The sequence below is a fragment of the Monodelphis domestica genome, chromosome 1 (assembly GCF_027887165.1).
Source record: "Monodelphis domestica isolate mMonDom1 chromosome 1, mMonDom1.pri, whole genome shotgun sequence".
In the NCBI taxonomy this organism is placed as follows: Eukaryota; Metazoa; Chordata; class Mammalia; order Didelphimorphia; family Didelphidae; genus Monodelphis; species Monodelphis domestica.
Window position 1 is genome coordinate 703,467,065 of NC_077227.1, and position 22,258 is coordinate 703,489,322.

The 22,258-nt window shown below is 41.3% G+C and overlaps 1 protein-coding gene across 4 annotated transcripts in view; it reads right to left on the reverse strand.

The window, feature by feature from the left end:
- The window catches only part of KLHDC4 (kelch domain containing 4), a 105,565-nt gene that overhangs the window by 19,710 nt on the left and 63,597 nt on the right, over positions 1-22,258 (reverse strand). For all 4 annotated transcript variants that reach the window (XM_007477273.2, XM_007477272.3, XM_056810594.1 and 1 more), the window contains 2 exons: positions 8,011-8,103; positions 5,046-5,205 (listed from right to left, as the gene is read on the reverse strand). In XM_007477273.2, the coding sequence (XP_007477335.2) occupies positions 5,046-5,205; positions 8,011-8,103 (253 nt within the window). The remainder of the gene's footprint in view (positions 1-5,045; positions 5,206-8,010; positions 8,104-22,258) is intronic.

Genomic DNA, 22,258 nt, shown 5'->3' on the forward strand with positions numbered 1-22,258 from the left:
GAAGTGTCTGGGGCCACATGTGAACCAAAGACCTGGCTCTCCAGATCTGACTCTCCAGCCACTGAGTCAAATTAATCTAGTCAAATCCAAATAAATCCAGTCAAATTAAAACTTGTCTTTTTTTTAACTGTGTCCATATTCAAAAAAGGTTTTCAATTTTTAAAAAAAAATTCTTTTTAGCTTTAAACCATTGGTAAATCTTAGCTCTAGAAAATGTGGAGCTTTCCTTTTGGGGAGAGGGTTGAGTGGAGGAGGGAAATCCACAAACCAGAGGACACTCATTCTGTGATAAATCAGCCCAGAAAAGGCCCAAACTTGAATTAGCTACACAATATAACAAAAAGGCCTCGACCATGGGTTCATTCTAGTAGCTAGTACTAATAACAGTTGGCATCTATGAATATAAAGTTTACCTAGAGGAGCGCATTTGACTGAGTGCCTTGGCCAGGGTTAGTTACGTGGCTCCCAAGTGTCTGAGGCAGGGTGGGCACATGGGCTGACTCCATCCATGGCACCACCCAGCCGCTCAGATAGAACAGGGCCAGAAAGGAGGGAACGGATGGCACTGGGTATCAGGAGGAAAGACAACCTCTCCAGCAAACACACCCTGTACGCCCCATCTGGAGCAAAGGGCAGACATGCTTCTAACCCGGCCCAGGTCTATCTCAGCTCCTGGTGCTGCGTCTGTGCTGGGGGCACCAGCCCGCCATCATGCCGCCGCCACCATCAGATGCCTCCTGAACACTGGAGGCCCTGGCACCGGCCGCCTGGCCCAAGGGCTGCCCTGGAAGTGAAGGGAGACCAGCGCCCATCGGGGCCTCCCCCGACCTCCTGACCTCCCAAGCGCCCTCAGCAGAGCGACCGCGGGGACTGACATCTCCCGCAGAATCTGCACACCTCTCACTATATGTTTATCCTCATTAATGCAAGGCTGTAATGATAAACAAATGTGGAGAGCAGGCCCATCCGCAGCCCTGATGGCTGCTTTTTCAGAGGGGAAGGAACGCTTGCTCAACAACTGGATAATCGCCTTTAAATGGACAAAGAGGTGATGAAGCATCACAGCCAACAGCACTTATGTTCTGTGCCTGGAGGCCTTTACACATTTCTGCCTCCTCACCTGGGAGGCTTTCTCCCTCTCTGTCAATCCCAGGGAGGCTCACAGGCCCAGGTCCTGGTCCTGCAGCCCCCTGCACAGTCCCACCTGTCCTCTTCTGGTGCTGTTTAGGACTTATCATCCAGTTAATTATATTTTCACACGTTTGGGGTCTCATTCACCGAGATTATATGTTCATCTCCTTGAGAACAAGTGTCACAATTCCTGGCAGTCCCCATCACACATGGGATCCCTAATCCATGCTGTGGGGCTCTTGGACCTCCACAAAGGCCTTCTGGGGTGCCTCAACCTGGCATGGGGTGGTCACGACCTCAGCTTCTCTGAGGCTTTGCCAACAGACTGAAAATTCTGGTGGGCTCTCCTGAGCTAGGAAGGCTTCGAGGGTGGCACTGAGTGGTGGCTGTGCGGGCTGATATAACCTGCCTGGGGATGTTCCAGGACAAGAGATCTTGCCACACAGGTCACTAAGGCATCCAGGTTTCTGGTTTTATACATAAAAGAAGATGATGGAGTGGTGACAGAGTCCTCAGCATCTTCCACCGAGATGGAGAAAGGTGAGGAAGGGGAGATATACAAGAAGGCCTGATTCTGGAAGCAATCAGAGGTCAGAAGCCTGTAGATTATACAGAAACTTCACATGATCATGAATGCTGTCTTCAAGAAACGAAATGGTAGGTGCTACATAATGGTCACCAAATAAAACCATAAAGAATGGAACAAATATTTTAACAAGAAGGAAAAGTCTTGCAGTGGATGTGTCAACTGGCTATGTACAATCAAAGCACAGACTCATGAAAAGCAAGAATGAAGATGAGAAAAAATACAGTGTGCAATGGAAACAATTTAATCCTGAATTATTTAAACAAATAAATGAAAACTCAAAAATGGGAAATGGATAATGGAAATGACATTGTCACTGACTCTTATCTTAATTTTATTCAGTGATGTATATGAATTATTGCAACAAAATCAAAAGGGCCCATAAAAAGCAACCAATTGCCTAATATATTTTTCAGGATTTTGAAGGGTATAGCTAAGATAGCAGCCAAAGGCAACACTAGGTATGAATAGGAATATGTAAGTAAGTATCTTACAAAGAAGGATGATAGACAAATACAAGCAGCAGCATCTCATAAAGCAAAAACAAGCAGTGTGTGAAGATTTAAGGAAAGGATCTCAATATATCTAAATAAGCAAAGTGATCCCAAGGGCATTTAAGGATGAAAATGGAAGAAGGGCTCAATCAGAAGGAAAATACAAGAGATTCTCAATACTGTAGTAAGAGATTTCTAGCAGGGCATAAAAAGGCATGCTGACAGCATGGGATGCTGCAGACCAACATTCCACTCAGAACTCCTAGGACTGGGACTGGACACAAAGGCTGTTTTCCTCTGGCAGTTAAGAGAGCCCAGGGTGCTATCTGGTTATTTCTGGGATGGACCCAGAGAGCCAGTGGTCCCTTTTCCTTTGGGCTTCCTTGTTTCCTGCCTGTCCTTGCTACTAGAGCTGATGCTACTGCTGTGGAGGAGATTTCATCTGACATCTTACTGGGATTTTCTGTTTGGATCAAATAAAGGACTCCTATGTTGTGAAATATCTTTGGGCCCCTTTGTCCTTGCCTTTACCAATCCTTTCTTAACTTGAATTAATTAGTTAATTTAGTATAATTATAGAGAGTATAGAATTTTAATATGTAGGTGGGTTTAGAAGTCACTCCCCAATTCCCTTTCCTTCCTTTCTCCCTTTAGTTAAATAAACTTTTATTTTATATTTACATATAGGTTGAACCCTTCCTTTACTCCTCCCCATAATAGAGGACTCATTCTAATAAACTGCTTTCCCCCCAGCAAGAACATTAGAATTTCCACAGCTGGACCCAAACATCCCAGTGCCAGATATGTTTCTAAAGGAGCCAGAAATAGTCCTAACAAAGATAAGGAAAGGAAAACTAACTGGATTGAACAAAGTATAAAATAAGGTGACCTATGCTGGACATAGTTATTATGCCCTCTCCTAAACCTTTTCTTCTTCATGCTTTCCTTTGCACATACACACAAGCATACACACAGAGAAAGCAACTGTATTTTCCTTCTCTGTAGAGCTAACCAGAAAACATAAACTATCCTTCCTCTAGAGAACAAGAGTTCTTAGTCTATATTGTATCATGCACCCCTTTGGCAGTCTGGTGAAGTCTGTGGACCCCTTCACAGAATCATGTTTTTAAATAAAATAAGATGCACAGGACACAAAGGAAAACAAAAATTAGTGAAAATAAACATGTATTTTTTACCCCAATTATGGACCCTCAGAATCTGTTCTGTAGAGTCCAGATTAAGAACTCCTGCTATGAAAGCCAGGCCAAGAACAGTAGCAATAAAAATCTCCCACTTTGCAGGCAAAGTTTAACTTTGAGAAAGAGACAAATGTACTTAATCACATCCATTAAATAACAGCTGTCTGATGCCAACAGGATGCATTCATGGGCAGGCACCACATTGTAGGAATAAACCTGACTGGGCAGCATGCATCCAGGAAAAAGGGAACAGAATGGAGAGGGGATGAGACTGGATATAACAGGCACCATCCTTTTAAGGAACTGGGGAAGCAGAGAGAAGATGAGGCTTAGGAGGGTACAGTTGCTGTCTTCAACTATTTTCAGGCCTGACCCAGACAAAAGAAATGAGCCTCGTTCTGCTTGGTCCTAGGAGCACTGGCTAGAAGGTGCCGACAGGCAGATTTCAGTGTAATATAAGCAAAAGCTCCCAAACAGTTGGAGCTATTAAAAAGGGGAATGGATTTCCTCCAAAGGCAAAATGGGCTCCCCCTCCCTGGTGATTCCCAAATGTAGGGCAGATAAACCCTGGCAGAGGATGCCAAGAAGAGAGACTTTGTGTTCAAGTGTGGGTTGGATTAATTTGCCTCAGAGGTCCATTTCCTTTGGGAGGGTCTGTGATTTGGGGATTGCCTATGACAATCCCCTCGCTGAAAGGTCTCTGAGGGGTCTGAAGAGACTCATTTCCACCCTTCAGGAGCCTTGATGGAGAAAGAGGAGAACATCTGTTCTTCAATTAAAAAGTCTCCAAAGACAAGAGTCCTTGTCAACTTAAGAAAACCAGATCATAATCTTAGTGGTGATCCCAATCACAGCCCTTTAGGGTGGACTCAGTGCTTTTCTAACATTCTCTCATTTTATCCTTATAACCCCAGGAGGGAGGCACAATCACAACCTCATTAGACAGAGGAGGGATCACAGGCCAGGAGAGAAGCCCCTTGTCCAAGGTCCCAGAACCAGGAAATGTCTTGGGCAGGATTCAAATTTAGGTCTTCCCTACTCCAAGTCCAGCATCCCTCTAGCCACTGAGCTGCAAGTAGCCTCACAGATCCAAGGGGCCCAGGCCTGCAAGGGGTATTCCTCTCTATTAGAAATAACAACTTGATGCTATCAGCTTCCTAGGAATGTTTAACAGCAGAGAGGATTATCTTCAGAAATAAGTGTTCAAGGACAGCATTCCTTGCTTCGCTGTTGGACGGAGACAAGATGGGACAATGGAAGAGTGGCGGTCATGGTGGCAGAAGACCAAGGTCCATCCTCAGCTTATGCTGCTTGCTGGATTACCTTGAAAAAGTTCCTTAACCCATCAGGGCCTCAGTTTCCCATCCATAAACAGGGGGTTAAAACAGATGGCCTGTGAGGGTCCTTCAGGTTCTTAACCCCTGGCCCTGCTTTAGCTTGTAGCAGCATGCCTCCACAGGGCTTATCTTCAAAATGGACTGATCACTGCTACAGGGAATGTTTGGGCCCATTTCTAGTATTGATTTCAGAAATAAACAAAACTTAAAAAAAAAACCCAACTCTCAGTCAAGTCCTTCGGGATGGGCTGTCTTTCCTAACAGCACAAGCCTTGGCTTTTTGCATGAGGCCTCATACCTGTTTAGAGTAGCCCCCGTAGATGATTATGGTGCCCTCAGAGGAGACGGACATCTGGCAGCCGGATCTTGGGGTGGGACCCATCCCTGATGGAGAGAGCCTGGTCCATTGATATGTGTCCAGGCTAAAGGCATACACGTCATTGTAGTAGATGTAATCTCTGTTTAAAATAAAGGTAACATAACAGAAACCATAAAGAACTCTTATTAGTCACAAGAAATACTATTGAAAAGTAACTAGTTGAAGTCAGGAATTGCAGGATCACCTCATCTCACTTTCCAAAAGCCAAATATTATACAAGACTCACAGCTTCAGAGTTAACATGATCCTGATACACAAAACAGCAAGTGACTTTGGGGAGAAAAAAATGCAGTAGCAGGGTTTCTTTTGCAACAATGCATAAAAGGGCATTCAGTGACTCACACAGCTTTCCCTGAAAGCAATGTCATATTTCTCCCATGGTTTTCAGAATGATAATTTACCAACAATTTACATTAGGCTAGGATTTGCGATACTTTACCACATATATTAACAATATAAAGCATAAAAGAGATATTTGCAGCGAGGTGATTACTTGATCTAGAGGGATGAAGGAAGGAGCAGAGAGATGAGGCTCAAGTGGCTTATCGATAAAGAACATGACAGCAAGCTAGTCAAGTCTTCCTGCCCATTAGCCCCACCAAGAAGCCCAGGCTTCCCCTACTGAGGTTTGCCTCTGAACAAGCTCCCCAAAGGGAAGCATCAGAGAACGCTGTCTGAGGGAAAGAAGAATAATGACAAGGGCCCATTTCAAGAACGCACAGGAAACCTGGGAAGTCGTTTTTCTTGGGATACGTTTAGTTAAGGAGAAAGCAAGCAGATGGAGGCCCCAGAGGGACCAAGGCACCTGCACAGAGAGAAACAGAAAAGCTGGAAAAGCCTTGAGTTCAGGTCATTGGGCTCTCTTGCTTCGATGACAAGATTCCAGAGAGCACTGAGGAAGTCCAACAAGGTGGGAGATGTATGCTTTTATTCTGTATAAAGAGGCAGTTAGGGGGGCAGCTGGGTAGCTCAGTGTGTTGAGAGCCAGGCCTAGAGACGGGAGGTCCTAGGTTCAAATCTGGCCTCAGACACTTCCCAGCTGTGTGACCCACGGCAAGTCACTTGACCCCCATTGCCTAGCCCTTACCACTCTTCTGCCTTGGAGCCAATACACAGTATTGACTCCAAGACGGAAGGTAAGGGTTTAAAAAAAAAAAAAAGAGGCAGTTAGGGCTATCCTGGAGTCAGGAAGACCTGAATTCCAATCTGACCTCACACACATATTAGTTGTGTGACCCTGGGCAAGTCATTTAACCTTTGTCTGCCTCTGTTCCCTCCACCATTCAATGTCAGGGTTGTTGGATGGGATGAGATGATATTTGCCAAGTGTGTAGTAAAGGCTCATAGCCTTCTTTCCTTCCTCCATGCCTCCAGGCATATACAGTGTGTCCCCTGGCCAAATGTAAACCAAGTTTCTTTGTATTTACATCCCTAAAGGCCCCAAAGGACTCCCATCCTTGCCCTGAAAATCCCTTCCTCCCTCTCCCCCTTCCTATAAGTCACCCTGCTCTGCCTGGCCTCCTCTCCATTCCTGGTCTCTAACACTCTGTCTCCTGCCTCAATATCCATTCTCTGACTGTCCTCAGGTGTTCTCCCTCCTCATCTCTGCATCCTGGCTTCCTGGGCTTCCCTCAGGACTCAACTCAAAACGACCTTCTTCAAGAGGCTGCCCCAGGCCTCCACCATGCTAGATAGAGCCTCCCCTGGGAGGGAGGCCACCCTCCAAATGTGCTAGCCCCATAACAATGAGCTCCTTGAGGGCACGGATTAGTTCTGCCTTCTTTGTATGCCCAGTGCTTGGCATGGTGCCTGGCACACAGAAAGCACTAAGTAAATGCCAGATGATTCATTCAACTGTTTGCCTTCCAGTGCTGGCGAAGGCACCCAACTCCCCAAGGCCCCAGGCAGGTGAGGGTGACATGAGCCAGGAGCCAATGTTCTGGCTTCCAATCCTCGGCCCTCCTTCCTAGACCACCCTGCCTATCTCTATAAAGATTTCAAATGGAATGCTACCAAGTCACTCTAGTGGAAACAACTAGAGACTTCAAAAATTTTCAAATTCCAGGGCAGGGAGGTAGCTCCATGGATGGAGAGCCAGGCCTGGAGACAGAGGTTCAAATCTAACCTCAGACACTTCCTAGCTGGGTGACCCTGGGCAAGTCACTTCAACCCCATTACCTAGCTCTTACTGCTCTTCTGCTTTGGAACCAATTCATAGTATTGATTCTAGGATAAAAGGTAAGGGACTAAAATTAAAAAATGAATGAACAGAACAAACAACAAATAAATAAATGAAGTTAACCATTTTTAACTCACTGCAGCTCAAAAGTGACAGTTAAGAATTCTGAATTAAATTTTTCAAGAGATCTCTCTAACTTCCTAACTAGCTAATGACTTAATTCTCACCTCAACACTGACATTGTGTGACTATCTAAAAGATCAAATGGATACCTGCAAAGATGTGTACCTGGCACGATGTCCTGGCTGTCACCTGAGAAGGAAGCCCTGAGAGCCTGTAGACTGATATAGGTCAGCGCGGGAGCAGCTGTGCACAAAGCCTGCATCGTGGTGACACCTTGTGCAGGAGGGGTCTCTGAGGTGTTAATTACAGGGTCGTGTGAATTATCATCTGCTATGGGAGCATCAGGGCACGGACACCCACAAGACCATGCCAGCTTCCCTGCAGGTGTCCCTGTTCCAGAACGGGTTTGGGGGCTGGGGAAGGAGGCAGGGGCTGCAGAGCCCTCCCCCACCCCAGAGGTCCCTGAAGAACAAGTTATCAGGGCCCTCAGGAAGGGCTGGCTCCTAGCATCGGCTCATCATGGAACACCGACAGGAGGAAACAGTCTGCTCCCAGGATTCCTCCCCGACCATCGGTACCCACCTCGTGCTCTCGTGGAATCCCCCAAAGACGATCAATTGTTTCTTCCAAGGCACCATACGATGGCCGCTGCGGCCTGAAGGCCCTCCTGGTGCTCTGAAACGCAATGATAAAGAAGGGTGAGCTCTCTTGGGAATTTTGGATTAAGTTTTTAATAAAATGACTGCTTTAATATCATATTTCACTTTCATATAATTTTCTATGTAATTCTCTGAGCACCCGACACCTGGCATGGCTTGATGGAGGGAGAGCCAGCTTCAGAGCCAAGGTGTCACTTCTGACACACCGGTTTCATGATCCTGGACGAGTGATCTAACCTAGGAAGGCCACATTGTATTGTGGAGGGAGTGCTGGGCCTGCAGTCAGAAAGACCCAAGTTCTAATCCAGGCTCATATATACTGTGTGAGCCCAGAGATAGAATTAACTCTCCCTTTGTCTATTTTTAATTAATCAAATCAAGAACTTAAAGAACCCCTACTTAGTAGCTAGCTAACCATCAGGTCACATCCCCAAAAGCCACAAGCACTGCCCCCTTGGGTAGTGCTAGGCAAACTAAAAGACTGCAATGGTTTCTGTGAAGAGGGGGAGAGACAGGAAATGACACAGAAAAGGGAGTATAAGACAAGAGACCAACATGGTCTGGGCTCTTTCTCCTGCCTTGGCTTTTGAAGAGACTCTTCCCTTGGATTCTGCATCGGTGAGCAGAGCTGAAGAGACAGGCTTTCCCTTGGAGTCGTTCTGCATTGGTGGAACTCTGGCTAAGGACTACCAGGACTTCCATGGGGAGACAGGAACTTGGGGAAGCCCCTGCTGGGGGCTGAGCCAGACTTCATTGGAGTAGCACTTAGGGATGATAGGCTAGGCCAGGCTTTGTCTCCTTCTTATATTTCCCACTTTCACTATCTCCACCTTGTTGTAAATAAAAGCTGCTAACAGTCATTTTGACTTAGGGGCTAATATTTTATAAATTGCAACTACAATCTCACTTCTTTTTAAACTTCTATATTTAGTCAAACAAATTTTAATTCTTACAACGTGCCCTTTTAATCTCATGGTGCTTTTGACCAAGATGGCCCACAGATCAAATGTAGCTGATGCCTATATTTTTGTACAGTCAAAAAATGAGAATGGCTTTTACATTTTTAGATAAAATAAAACTATTTAAAATGCAAAAACCATTTACCTGGGGGTGGAGTGAGATGTGGGGGACCAGAGATGGCCCAACACCTTAGTTTGTAGGCTCTTACTCTCATCAACCCTTTCAAGACACAGTTCCAAAGAAGATGCCCACCTGCACAGGCAGAAAGTCCCCCTCAAAAAAGTTCCCTAAACCACTGCAATCATTGCTCCAGACCTTTCCCACATCCCCAGACCTTTCCCACATCCCCCCTATTGGAGCACTATGAAAAGTAAGACGTCAATTCACACTTGGAAAAGAAAGTAAATGCACAGTTCTATGTCCATGCAGTCACAACGGTGGCTAATATTCAGGATCAGCATGAATTGTTTATCTTCTGAAGTTAGGAAGACTTCCAAGGAAGACCTTGGATTCAGGAGGACCAAGATCTGTGTCTAAATCCTGCCTTAAATATTTACAAGAGATATAGTCCTGATTAAGTCACTTACCTTCTTCTCAGGACTAGCTTCCTCCTCTGAAAAATGAGGGGGAATGGACTTAAGGGACTCCAATGTCCCTTCCCATTCTGAAGTTCTTAAGAAACATCTGTTATCACATGTTTTATACATCTCCTACAATCCCCTAACTCAGTATCATGAAAATATTTTTTCTGTGCTCCAAAAACATTGGAAATAAAAGGGTGCTCATTAACTATGAAATGGTTAAACAAAGTACAGCAAAGTCATGGAAAGGAATGATAATTGTTCCATTAAAAAAAAAAGATGAAAATAACTCAGAGAAACATGGATAGAATCAAATGAACTGATCCAGAGTGAAGCAAACAGATGCAGAAGGCCACAATAATGAGCATAAAAGCACCACAAAAAGGCAACAGAATTCAGACAACAGCTGATCTCAGTTTTGGAAAACTGATGCCAGAACTCGTGGAGGAGGAGGAAGAAGAAGAGGATGAGGAATGGGAGGAACTAGACAGGACAGATCATTACATAGGAATAAGATTCAGATTTCCTCACCCAGAACCATTATAAAGTACTGTTTGAGAAGTCAGGCTGATTGAAATAATCCCTTCACTCTCTCTCCCCTCTTTCCCTCCTTCCTTTTATTTCCTCCATTACACCATCTAGGATGGCTGCTAGAGTGGCTCTTTCTCTCAATGGATGAGGGTGGGGGTGGGGTCTATTTTGAGGAGGGGCCTACATGGCTCAGCCTCCATTCCCTTCCCAGTTGTGCTTCCTAGCCTTATACTCCATGCTCCCCTACTTCCCACTTTCCAACTCTCCTTTCCATGTTGTCTTTCCTTATTAGAATGTAAGCTCCTAGAGGGAAGGGATTGTCTTTCTTTTTGCTAGTATTTATTTCACCAGTGCTCAGCACAGTGCCAGGTACATGACAAATACTTAATAAATGTGACTGCCTGCTAGTTTTTAAACTGCCCCCTCTATTGAGGGGGAAATGACACAGAGGAAGCTATACCCCAGGAAATGATTGTAGTATAAATTAAATGCTACCAATAAACTTTCTTTTTAAGTCCTATAATATTTACATTGAAAACAAATGTCTTTCAACCTAATTTTTTTCTTAAATTAATTGAGATCTTTAATTCTCCTCTTGATCTTTCTCTCTGATTTATCTAATTCTGAAAAGCAAATGGTAAGGTCATTCATAAATATTTTACTCTCTTTTTTTTTTTGCATTCATTAGCTTTTCCATTAAATACCTAGGTGCCATTTATATGTAGTATTTAATACTATGCTCAGGTTCACCCAGCCACTAAGTGTCAGGAGGAGTATATTTAATACATCATCGACTTTATTCTGTTGACTTATCAAAAATCATGATTTTTTTTATAACATAAGGCACAATATATTTTGTTTCAGTCTTACATTTTAACTTTGTATATGTCTATGTTTTAATGTTTCTTGTCTAGGTCTGCAGCAATCTGTTGGGATTTATTTTCTTATCCACTTTGCAACTCAGTGTTCCTTCCAACAAATCCTATTTTTCCCTCTTTTAAACTAGCATGAAGTCCTCTGGTTTGTTTTGCTTATACCATACTAATCTCATCCTAGTCTCTTGCCAAGAATCAACCCTTCCCACCCACAGGTTAACAAGATAAAAGTTCCATTTTATTATTATTCTCTCTTTTTTAAAAAATTTCCCTTCCTCAGAATTCTTCTAATTCCGTTTCCCTATCAACATATCTCTTAGTTTGACATTTATCTGGAATACCCTTTCTCAAAAAATGCTAATTTAATTCATTCTCTTCCTTACACCTCTTCCCTTCTAGGATACCCTAAAATATCATCTGCAATGGATGACTTCTGCACATTTAAAAAAAAATTCTGTGACCCTCATGTAAAACAGTGTCTAGAGGGAAAAAAGCTTTGTGTGCACCCTCACCCCCTTGATTCTATCTCAACTAAGAGACTGATTACTGATTTCTATCCTTCCTCATCGTTCTATTTCCAGAAATATTAATTCAGGAAGAAAAGCAGTATGGTGAGGTGAAAGCATTCTGTATTAACAATCAAAAGCACTGGGCTTAATTCATACTATCCCATTCATCACCTATACAAAACTGGGTGAGCCAGGCTTCTCATGGATCTCAGTTCCTGGAGACCTAGAATCTGCTGGGCCCATGGTCTTGCTCAAATAAGACATGTTACATGGTCCAGAGAAGTATAACCCCTGTCGAAGGAACAGAGTTCCTTTAAGTATCCTTTCTATTCAGATGTAATCTAGTATAAGGCCAAAGTCCCTAAAAGCACCCTCTGATCTCTTGAGAAATATATTTGGGGATTTATGACCAAACAAGAGAGCACATTATAGGATATAAAATGGATACTTTTGATTATATTAAATTAAAGAGGGTTTGCATATATATATATATGTATGTATGTATGTATGTCTATATAAACCAAGATTCGAAGACAGCAAAAAGCTGGGAGAAAATTTTTACAGCAAGTTATCTCTGATAAAGGTCTCATTTCTCAAATACACAGAGAAATAAGTCAAATTAGGACATTTGTCCTTTTCCAATCTTATGGTCCCTCTCTTGTTTTGGCATTATCTATTATCTTCAAAACAGCCCAGCAATGACATCTGCCAGTTGTTTTAGGATTCAAGACTATAATTCTCCTGGGTACAGTGACCTGAATCTATCAAGGGAACCTAGGTGTTCCCTTATTGTCTCCTTACTTATCTTGAATAACACTCCCAACATAAGTATCATGTCTCTCTAAGACAACTAGAAACTATTTTAAAAACTATCCCAACAGTCTCCCTGAGGTAGATATTATGTGCCCCTTGACACCGGCATTATGGAAAAATTTCACTGCATTATTACTTCTGAATTAAATTTATTTATTTTTCCTAGCTACTTGAGCACTGGATGAAGTAATAACAAGGCCAACAGCAAGTTTTCAGATTTGTATTTGTATTCATCTTATATCCAGAAATGACAGCAGATAAATTTGATGCAAGGGCTTTCTAGGATCCAGGTTAAGTGAGCAACAGGAAACTTCAAAACAATATTTAAAAATTAATGATATATATGTATATATATATATTTTTCAGAATGTAAGGTATTTCAAATGTGCCTCATTATAGCAGGAAATTTGGGGCAAACAGCATGAATAATTTAATCTTTTGTGAGGGAACTATGTGAAAAACTCTAAGATTAGGTGACAACCCCTGAGACATTATTATTATTAATGCTTTTTCCTAATAAACTCTACACGCTGCCTTGAGCCTTTATAGCAAAGGCTCTTATTTTATATTCCATTCTTTTTTCCTCAGCTTCTCATCAAAATTAGGTCCTTTAACAAAATCATGTTTTCATCTCAAATTCCTCAAAGGTCAGGCTCCAATGTTTTTCAAGTCTTCTAGTTTTCCCTTCAAAGACAATCTTAACCCTCTTTCAGCTGAACAGGCAAAGGTGTGCAAACCAATACTTCCCACATGCATTCTTATCTTCAAAGATAAACTAAAAAAGAACAATTTGTTTTACATTCAATAGATGCTGAACAGATACTGTAACTGATAAGGATGCATGCATGAGGAGGGGGAGAAAGGAGAAGATACTGTACCATTTTTACAGATGTCAATACTATAGGACTAACCAGGAATCCATTAACTTGACAGTGGTATAGAAATAACTATACACTGAAGTGTGCTGAGCCAGATATCTAAGATAGGATGAGTATCATGTACCTAGTGAGCAATCAAAATAGCAATAGACAATTGTGGTTAATACCATAATAATCTTTGTTGTCTTTTAAGTCAATTTTTAAAGTTTATAAGACTATAACACTATACACTGTCTTTTTTTTTTTTTGGTTTGGGATTTTCTTTTTAAAGAAACACTTTGTCTTAATCAGCCAAGATATGCCTTCTCATTCTGCCACCCCAACTCCCTTTCCTGATTGTGAACACAAGTAAAACAAAACCCATTACAAATTACACACATACTCAAAACAAATTTCCACCTTTATCACAACCAAAACAAAACCTCTCTCATTCTGCATGACAAATCCTTCACTTCTCAAAGTGGGCAGCATCAACTAATTAATACATGTTTATGAAGAACCTACAATGATCCAGGCACTATATTAAGCACTAGATACAAAAAAGAGGCAAAAGAAGCTCACAACCTAACAAGAAAGACAAATAAACAAAAATGTACAACAAGCCTAGATAGGAGGGATAGGAAATAATGAATAGAAGGGAGACTCTAGCATTACAGGGGATGGGGAAGGCTGCTCATGGAAGGTGGAATTTTAGCTGAGAACTACAAGAAGCCAGGGAGCTTGGGAGCTGGAGTGGAGGAAGGAGAGCATTCCAGGCATGGGGACAGTGAAGAAAGAACACCTGGAACTAAGGCTCTTGTTTGTGGGACAGCCAGGAAGCCAGTGTCACCAGACTGAAGAATATGGAGGGAAGAATTTTGGAGGGAAGGTTGTAAAAATGGAGGCTGGAAAGGTAACAGGGAGCTGGGAAATGACAGGCTTTGAATGCCAAACGTTTTGTGTCTGATTTGGAGGAGAGAAGGAGCTGCTGAAGTTTTGTTGGCAGGGGAGGAAGGAGTGTGACAAGATCAGACCTGAGCTTTAGGGAAATCACTTCAGTGGCTGAATGGAGGATGGACTAGAGTGGGGAGAGCGTAGAGGCAAGCAGGTCAGTGATCCTGGACAAGTTACTAACTGCCAATTGCCTTACTTCTTCAGCTGTAAAATAGTGATAATAATATCACCTACCTCCCCAGTCTAGCTATTTGTACTATTTCTTTCCCTTTGACCTGGAAACACTGCAGTTTGACTCTTGATGTTCCTGGGGGTTTTCAGTTAGGGTTTTCTGTGAGGGGGGTGGCTGGTAGGTTGTTTCTATTTCCACTTTGCCCTCTGCTTAAGAGATGTGGGCAGTTTTCCTTTATGATGTGAAGGCATTTTTTTTCTGATGAAGGCATTCAGATAGTTCAATGATTCTTCAATTTTTCCTCCTGCATCCATATTCCAGGTCAGCTGTTTTTGTTCTATAATCTTCTATTTTAACTTTGGACTTGTTTAAATTTTTCTTGTTGCCTCCTGGGAGTTACTAGCTTCTATTTGGTCCATTCTGATTTCCAGGGAGTCTGCTGCTTGGGCAAGGTTTTATACCTCTTTTGCCAACTAAATTCCCTTTTCAATTCTTTCTTCACACATCTTTCATTTCTTTCAATTTATAAATTATTCAATTTATAAATTATTTTTTAAACTTTTCCTTCATCCCTTCCAGGAATTCTAGCTGAGTTTGTGCTAAAACTGTTAATTTCTCTAAGGCATTGCTTGTAGATGTTCTAAGGCACTGCTTGTAGATGTTTTGAGGCCATTTTCTTCTGTGGGTGTGTCTTGGGCATTCTGGTCACCATAATAGCTTCTAACTGTGAGTTTATTATTTTGGTTGCTTATTCTTCCAACTTACTTCCTGGCTCCAGATTTGGTATTAGAGTTGACCTCTACTACATTTTTGGAGGGAAGGTTGTAAAAATGGAGACTTGAACTCTGGACTCCAAACCCCAGAAGTCCTTGCTCTGGCTCCCAGAATGCTTTGTAATCTCACTGAGATCCTCACCTGGGCTGGATCAAAAGTTCTATTTAACTGGTTGTAAAAGCCTACTGAGGCTCTTTTTTCTGTTTCCACTTGCAAGCAGAGGGCTCTCTCATGATGTAAGTGAGGTTGAATGGGCCTCTCAGCCCACCTAGACACATGCTTTTCTTACTTGTATATTCTTAAGTTCTTAATCTTTAATAAACCTCTAAAAATATAATACTTCTTCCAGAGAAACTAATTTCTACCTTGCCTCAGTTTGGCCCTTAAATTTTAATCTTAACAATTATGGCAACCACTAGATTGGATGAGAACTTCTCAAATTTAAAAAAAAAAAAAGGAAGATAGCCTAGATTTTTTTTTTAAGCCACGTTTCTCTGGCCAAGGTTTTTTACCCTCGCAAAGCTGCTGCTCATTCCAGTCATTAGATAGCTCATATTCTGTTGCTTTCCCCCTATAACCATATTGAACAAATATCATTGTAATTGAGCCCATATATAAAAAAAACAGCCTTTCTATTTTTGCCTTTGTAAATTGTCACATAGAGGATAGATGGACTTCATCAGAACTAGTTGTAATTGTATAACAACCTTTGGAAAATTTGATGTGCTAAATATCTCAGTTGATTTTAAGGGTTTTTTCTAGAAATGATTTTTAGAATTTTTTCTTAACAATCTCTGGTTATTTTGCCTGCTCCTAACATGAGGGGTAAGGCCCATTCTAGTAGCTGAAGTGAAATACAATTATAACCCCCAACCTTCCCGCATTTCTAAATATGTGAATGGAAGTTGGGGCAGTTAATCTCAGGGCATTTGTATCCCTAAAAAGCCTCCAAAAAAGGAGCATCCCTCATTTATACTCTTCGGCTCACTACTTTACTTTCACCAGAATGATATCTAGATTTCTTGATGATGTTCTTAACCCAAGATGAGTTTTACTTTGTTTAAAAGTGTTTATTACCAAGGTTGAAAGATTTGCTATGTTTGTAAAAACTTATGACAAATATCCATCAGTTCATAGGCTTTTAAAATGCCATACAGCAACTTCTGTGAAATATGATAGTGTGTTTGTTTGCTATTGTAATTAATTGGGCTATTGAGAATTTGGGGGATATTGATAACTACATAGTTGTACTACTTGCTCAATTCATTTGCTTATACTCACAGTGGATCATGGCCAGATATGAAGAGGAAATGGATCTCATTTTTGGTGAGAAAGCCTTGGATTCTATATTTCCTAGCTGACACAGTGTGTCAATGATTATAAGCTATATTTTTGAATTTTTAAAATTTTTATTATATTTTTCTTGCATGTGCAATTTTTAAAATTATTTTTCTCTTTTTTATATTTGAAGCACATGTCACCAGTATTAAGATTTTCTTTAACTTTTTGATTTTTCAGTAATATAAGTTTAAAATACACTTGCTAATGCATGCCCTAAAAGTTTGAGACTATAAAAATGATGCCATTAATTATTTAAAAAAAATTATGGGACTCTACTTAATAATTCTGTCAGATTCCAGGACAAGATATACACATGAGCCATTGCATAGGGCCAAAGATGAGCCAATCCAGGATGGATTGATGCACTTCCAAGCCAATGCAAAGCTCTTAAACCTAGTGTGAAGACTCAAGGTTACTATCTTTAACATTGTTACGACATAGGCTTTTCTTGTGTCCACACTCACTCTGAAAATACTTACAGACAAGTATCCCAAACCTTGGCTCCTACCTGGCTTCTATGATCTGGCCCCTTTTTCTGTCTTTCATAGAGTGGTAACTTTCTGTAGTCCTGGCTACTGACTGGGTAAATGCATCATTGATTCGATCATTTTAATTGGGCCCTGATTCAAGGACCTATTATAGATTTACTTTTCTTTTACTTGGAATTTTTACACATAAGAGTTGGATAGTCTATATTTTCATCCAGAAATTTTTCTTTTTTATTTGGATTTTTCTGATGTCTTTTTAATATCTCTTTCCAATTGATTCATATACCTCATAACTCAGCCATGCATCCCTAAGTGATCCTGTGTTTTTCAATCACCCACAACACGGGGAAATGTAAAAAAAATATCATTATTTAAATTACAAAGTTTAAATTCCTTTTGAGAAGAATTTTAGGTAAAGAAAGATGCTACTTCTCTGAATCCCGAAACTGAAATGTTGGAGAAGACACCATGAAGAAGTCTCCAGACCACAAGCTGCACAAGAAGATCAAGAATGAACTTTAGGTGTAGTTGTTTGAATATTTATTTTGAATGTACACTTTCATGCCAAAGGGGACTGCCCCCAACTGGCTTTTTGTCAATGCGTCTAGCAATTATTGGTTTTGTGCTTTTTTTTTCTCTCTTATCATCAAATTATTGTAATCTTTAAATTAATTATGTTTTTATGATCCTTTTGGGAAGTCCTTCTTCCCAAATGATCACATGGAGAGATGTAAAAATGGAGACTTGAACTCTGGACTCCAAACCCCAGAAGTCCTTTGCTCTGGCTCCAAGAATGCTTTGTAATCTCACTGAGATCCTCACCTGGGCTGGATCAAAAGTTCTATTTAACTGGTTGTAAAAGCCTACTGAAGCTCTTTTTCCTGTTTCCACTTGTAAGCAGAGGGCTCTCTCATGATGTAGGTGAGGTTGAATGGGCCTCTCGGCCCATCTAGACATGTGCTTTTCTTACTTGTATATTCTTAAATTCTTAATCTTTAATAAACCTCTAAAAATATAATACTTCTTGCAGAGGAACGAATTTCTACCTTGCCTCAGTTTGGCCCCTAAATTTTAATCTTAACAAGGTCTGGGCTGGTTTGGGACCTGCTTTCTTGGGGCATTGAATGCTGTGTTAGTTCAAGATCACAGGAAAGGCTGGGGATAAGTAGGCTTTCAGTGCTCCCCAAGTAATCTGAACCCGGGTAAAGTCTGGTTTCCAATTCTTCCCTGGTCTGAGCTCCACAAGTCCCTGCCCTGGGTTTGAATCAGCAATAGATGCTGCTGAACTCAGAGTAGCAGAATTGCAGAATGCCCTTCAGTCTGAGACCGCTATCCTGTGTGGGACATAAGTTAGAAGTGAGCCCAGAGTCTGGACTGAAGTGCAGCACCTGGCTTCTAAACCTTCTCCTTTTTCATTTGGTACAAGGGCCAGGTTTGCTCCAGGCCTCCCATCCTTGCAAGTCCTGCCCCTGCCAGGAGCTGTCCTGGAGCGAGTCTAAGGAGGGTTCAGGCTAGGACCTCTTCAGGCTTTGGGACACAGCCTCTCTCTGAACACTGGAGCATTTGGGCACACAGTACTCTTGACCCAAACCTCCAGTTTCTAAGAAAATCTAACAGAAATGATAAACAAAGCCTATCAAGTTTCTTTTAGGCCTGCTGACTCCTTTATTTTAGACTCATGATAACTGGTATAGCTGGGGAAGACCAGAATCTGGGAAAGTCAAGCAATCATTCCTACAGTCACACACATCAAAAATGCAAAGTTTGTTCAAACAAGAGAAGCCAATAGAGATCTCCTGCATTTTTCAGTGTTAGCTCTTGATTATTTCACATTTTATTCAATTGCATCTATTTATTTAGTGAGAAAAGATCAATGCCATAATGTGGCCTACTCTCATGCTTAGAGAATCCTGAGACAAAACTCCCCTGGAAGCCCCCATTGAGTTGGCTTTCTGTTCTATGAAGGCAGCAGCCTATATCTGGGCTATTTACTTCCTTTTTCAGGTTGAAGTGACCTAGGCCCAGGATTCAATAGAATCTCATAGCTTATGAAAAGATCATATATTCCATGTGACCCCTTATAAATCTAAGTGGTGTGAACAAAAAGAAAGCTTGGGCATGGATTTCAAGTTTTGTTTTCAATCATTAAGTCTTTAGGGAAGATTTTTTTGAAGCTGAAATGAGAAATTTAGAAGAACAAAGGGATGTGGTGGTTATTTACGCTATTAATAATTCTGTTAGTTCTGTCTTCTATGTAGTCATCCATGGTGAAAAACAAAGACTAAAGAGGCCTTGAAAAGCTTTCTTCCTTCAATTAGTATTATCTAATTTTTCAAAGCTGTTATTGTTATAGTTTCAAAGCATGTATTCACAGTTCATCATTCCTTATTTTATGCCTAAGTGATTAGACATCATTCATCATAAAAACTCCAGCTTTCAGGTATAAATACAGATGTGGAATAAGAAATGCATCAAAATAACAACAACAAAAAAACCATGTCCAGAAATAAAAGTTAGCTGCATTAATTCAAAGAATTCTCCAACCTGTGCAGACTGAACTTTTCAATCAATATTAATTTAGTATGTTTGACACTACTTTTAAGTCTGGAAAATTATCATTTATATTCTTCAACGATATAGTCCCAGATTTATTTTTATACTCCTGGGGATGAGACTATCTGATGATGGCAGCTTGGCTACTAGGCAAAGAAAAGAGATCAGTCCCTATCACTGACGTGACCAAAATGGAGAAACAGTCTCGGGGCCTCCACTCCAAGCACCAGGCTCCAACCACCACACTCTCTCTCCTTCACACAGGAAGTCCTTTTTTTTTTTTAAACCTCACACTCGGCTCTCCCTTCTCTGAAATGTTCTACAAATTGTGTCATCTCCACCTCCTCGCAACCTGGCAGCTTCCAATCCCTCCGCAGGACTCAGGTCATGGTGGTCAGGGCTGCCGGGGGCTCTTCTCTAACCCTCAAAGCAAGGTGAAGATCACAGTCTGGAGCAAGCCAGTGTCAGCACCCCCAGCTCTGGGGCTCCGGGGAAGCTCCAAAGGGGGAGGAGCAGCCCTGAACAGAGCACGGCGAGCGCTCCCTGAACACCCCCAGACACTTAGGAGTTTTTGCTGGCCGACAAGGATGAAGGAACACGGTGTACGGTAGAGCGGATAATGAGAGTAATAGTGCACAGCCCTTTCAGGTTTACCGTTCGATTTTCATGTTATTCTCAACTATGGGGGATCCCAGTTAGAAAGGAAGGAAAATGAGATCCAAGCCTGGAGTTATGGGAAAGAACAGAAGGGAGAGAGAGTGTCACAGTGAAGATGAAGAACAGATTCAGGGGTGAAAAATGGTGAGAGAAGGAAAGATGAGGATAAGAAAGGAGAAAAAAATAATCTTTTTAACAAATTTCTCTGATAAGGGTTTAGGAGAGACACAGAAATAACTAAGATGCACATGTGGCATAAGCACATGTGTGCATCTGTATTTGTGTGTGTACACATATATGTGTATATGCTCAAGAGTCATTACCCAACAGATAAGAAGTCAAAGGACAGGAACAGTTTGAAGAATGGCAAACTGTTAACAAGCATTTGGAAGAAAGTTCTGAACCACTTAGATGAAGAAAAATACAAATCAAAATAACCCTGAGGATTCCCTTCCTGTCTGGTACTCACAAAGATGACAAAACATGGGAGTAGTCTATGGTGTAAGGGCAGGGGGCACACATCAGTGCATGTTTAGTGGAGCTGTGAATGGCTGTAACAATTTTGGAAATAAAGCAAATGGAATTTGGAATCAAGCAAATAAAGTGATTAAAAAGTCCAGATGTTCTGACACAGAGATTCCAGTCCTAAGCTCATACCCCAAGGAAGTCACTGGCAGGAAGAAAGTCCCAACACACACCAAAATATTTCTAGAAATACTTTTTGCAATAGCAAACAATTAGAAACAAACTCAATGCCTATCAACCGGGGAATGGCTAAGCAAATTTTAATCCGTGAAGGTAATGGAATATTACTGTTGTAAAAAATGGCAAATGTGATAAAAACAGAAGCATCAAAAGAGCTACATGCCTAATTTAGAGTGAAGTAAGCAAAGTCGCCAAGAAATATACAAGTATAATAATGTAAATGGAAAGAAAAAAATGAATGTTTCAAAAGTGTAAAAAACAAACATGGAGCAGCTGGGTGGCTCGGTGGATAGAGAGCCAGGTCTAGAAACTGGAGGTCCTAGGTTCAACTCTGGCCTCAAACACTCCCCAGCTATGTAACCTTGGGCAAGTCACTTAATCCCACTGCCCAGCCCTTGGAACTAATACACAGTACTGATTCTAAGAGAAAAGGTGAAGGTTTAAAAACAAAAAATCATGGCTCAAAGGAAAAGATATGAGAAGACTCCCTCACCAACTCCTCTGCAGGAGTGCACAAATGTTATGTAATGCAAATATTTTCAGACTTTTTGAAAGTTATGCTTATTGTTACCCTTTATCCCCCCTTGTCCTTAAAAAATACTATTTGCTAGGTGGTATGCCTTTCCAGCAGGAGAGAAAGATACTAGGGGAAATGATTGTTTTATTTAAAAACCCTATCAATAATTAATATTTTTTAGAAACTTGGATGATGTTTTTCCTTTGTTCTCCTATTAGTTATCTTCCTTCTAATTTACCTCAAATACCCCAGTGAATAATTTTACTTAGTTGAAATCTCTTGACTGATTTTCTTTAAAGTGGTCTTATGCTTCTCTACTTCTCCACATTTTATGAAATGTGGCATTTCATGATTATCCATCTCCTTAAGATTTGCTCAATGAGCTCACTTTCTCGGAAATGGAGCTGCCTTTGACTGTCCTCTCTTTGCTTGACAAGTAGGTCAAGTGTGTGTTGGACTAAGGTGTTGTTGAGGTTCTTCTAGTGTCTTTGTTGGGCGCATTTACCCACCTTCCTTAACTATTCCTTGTTTAGTCTAGGGCTGGGTAGTTTTCACTGCAGGCTATATCTTTTTTACTGACCAACATTTGTTCTCAATAAGTCAATGAATGGTCTGACTGTACAAAGTTATCTGATTCGGAGTTAACTCTCATGTCAAGAAGCAGCCTTTTATCCTGTCAAATTATAATCAATCTCTTTTTTTTCCTGATGAAGTTATTATTAGGTATTCTCCTTGTCCACAGTACCTCTAGCATTTTCTTAAAGAAAGTATATGGGGGGTGGGGGGTGGGGTGGGGGGCGCCAGTAGCTCAGTGGATTGAAAGCCAGGCCTAGAGGCAGGAAGTCCTAAGTTCAAATCTGGCCTCAGACACTTCCTGGCTGTGT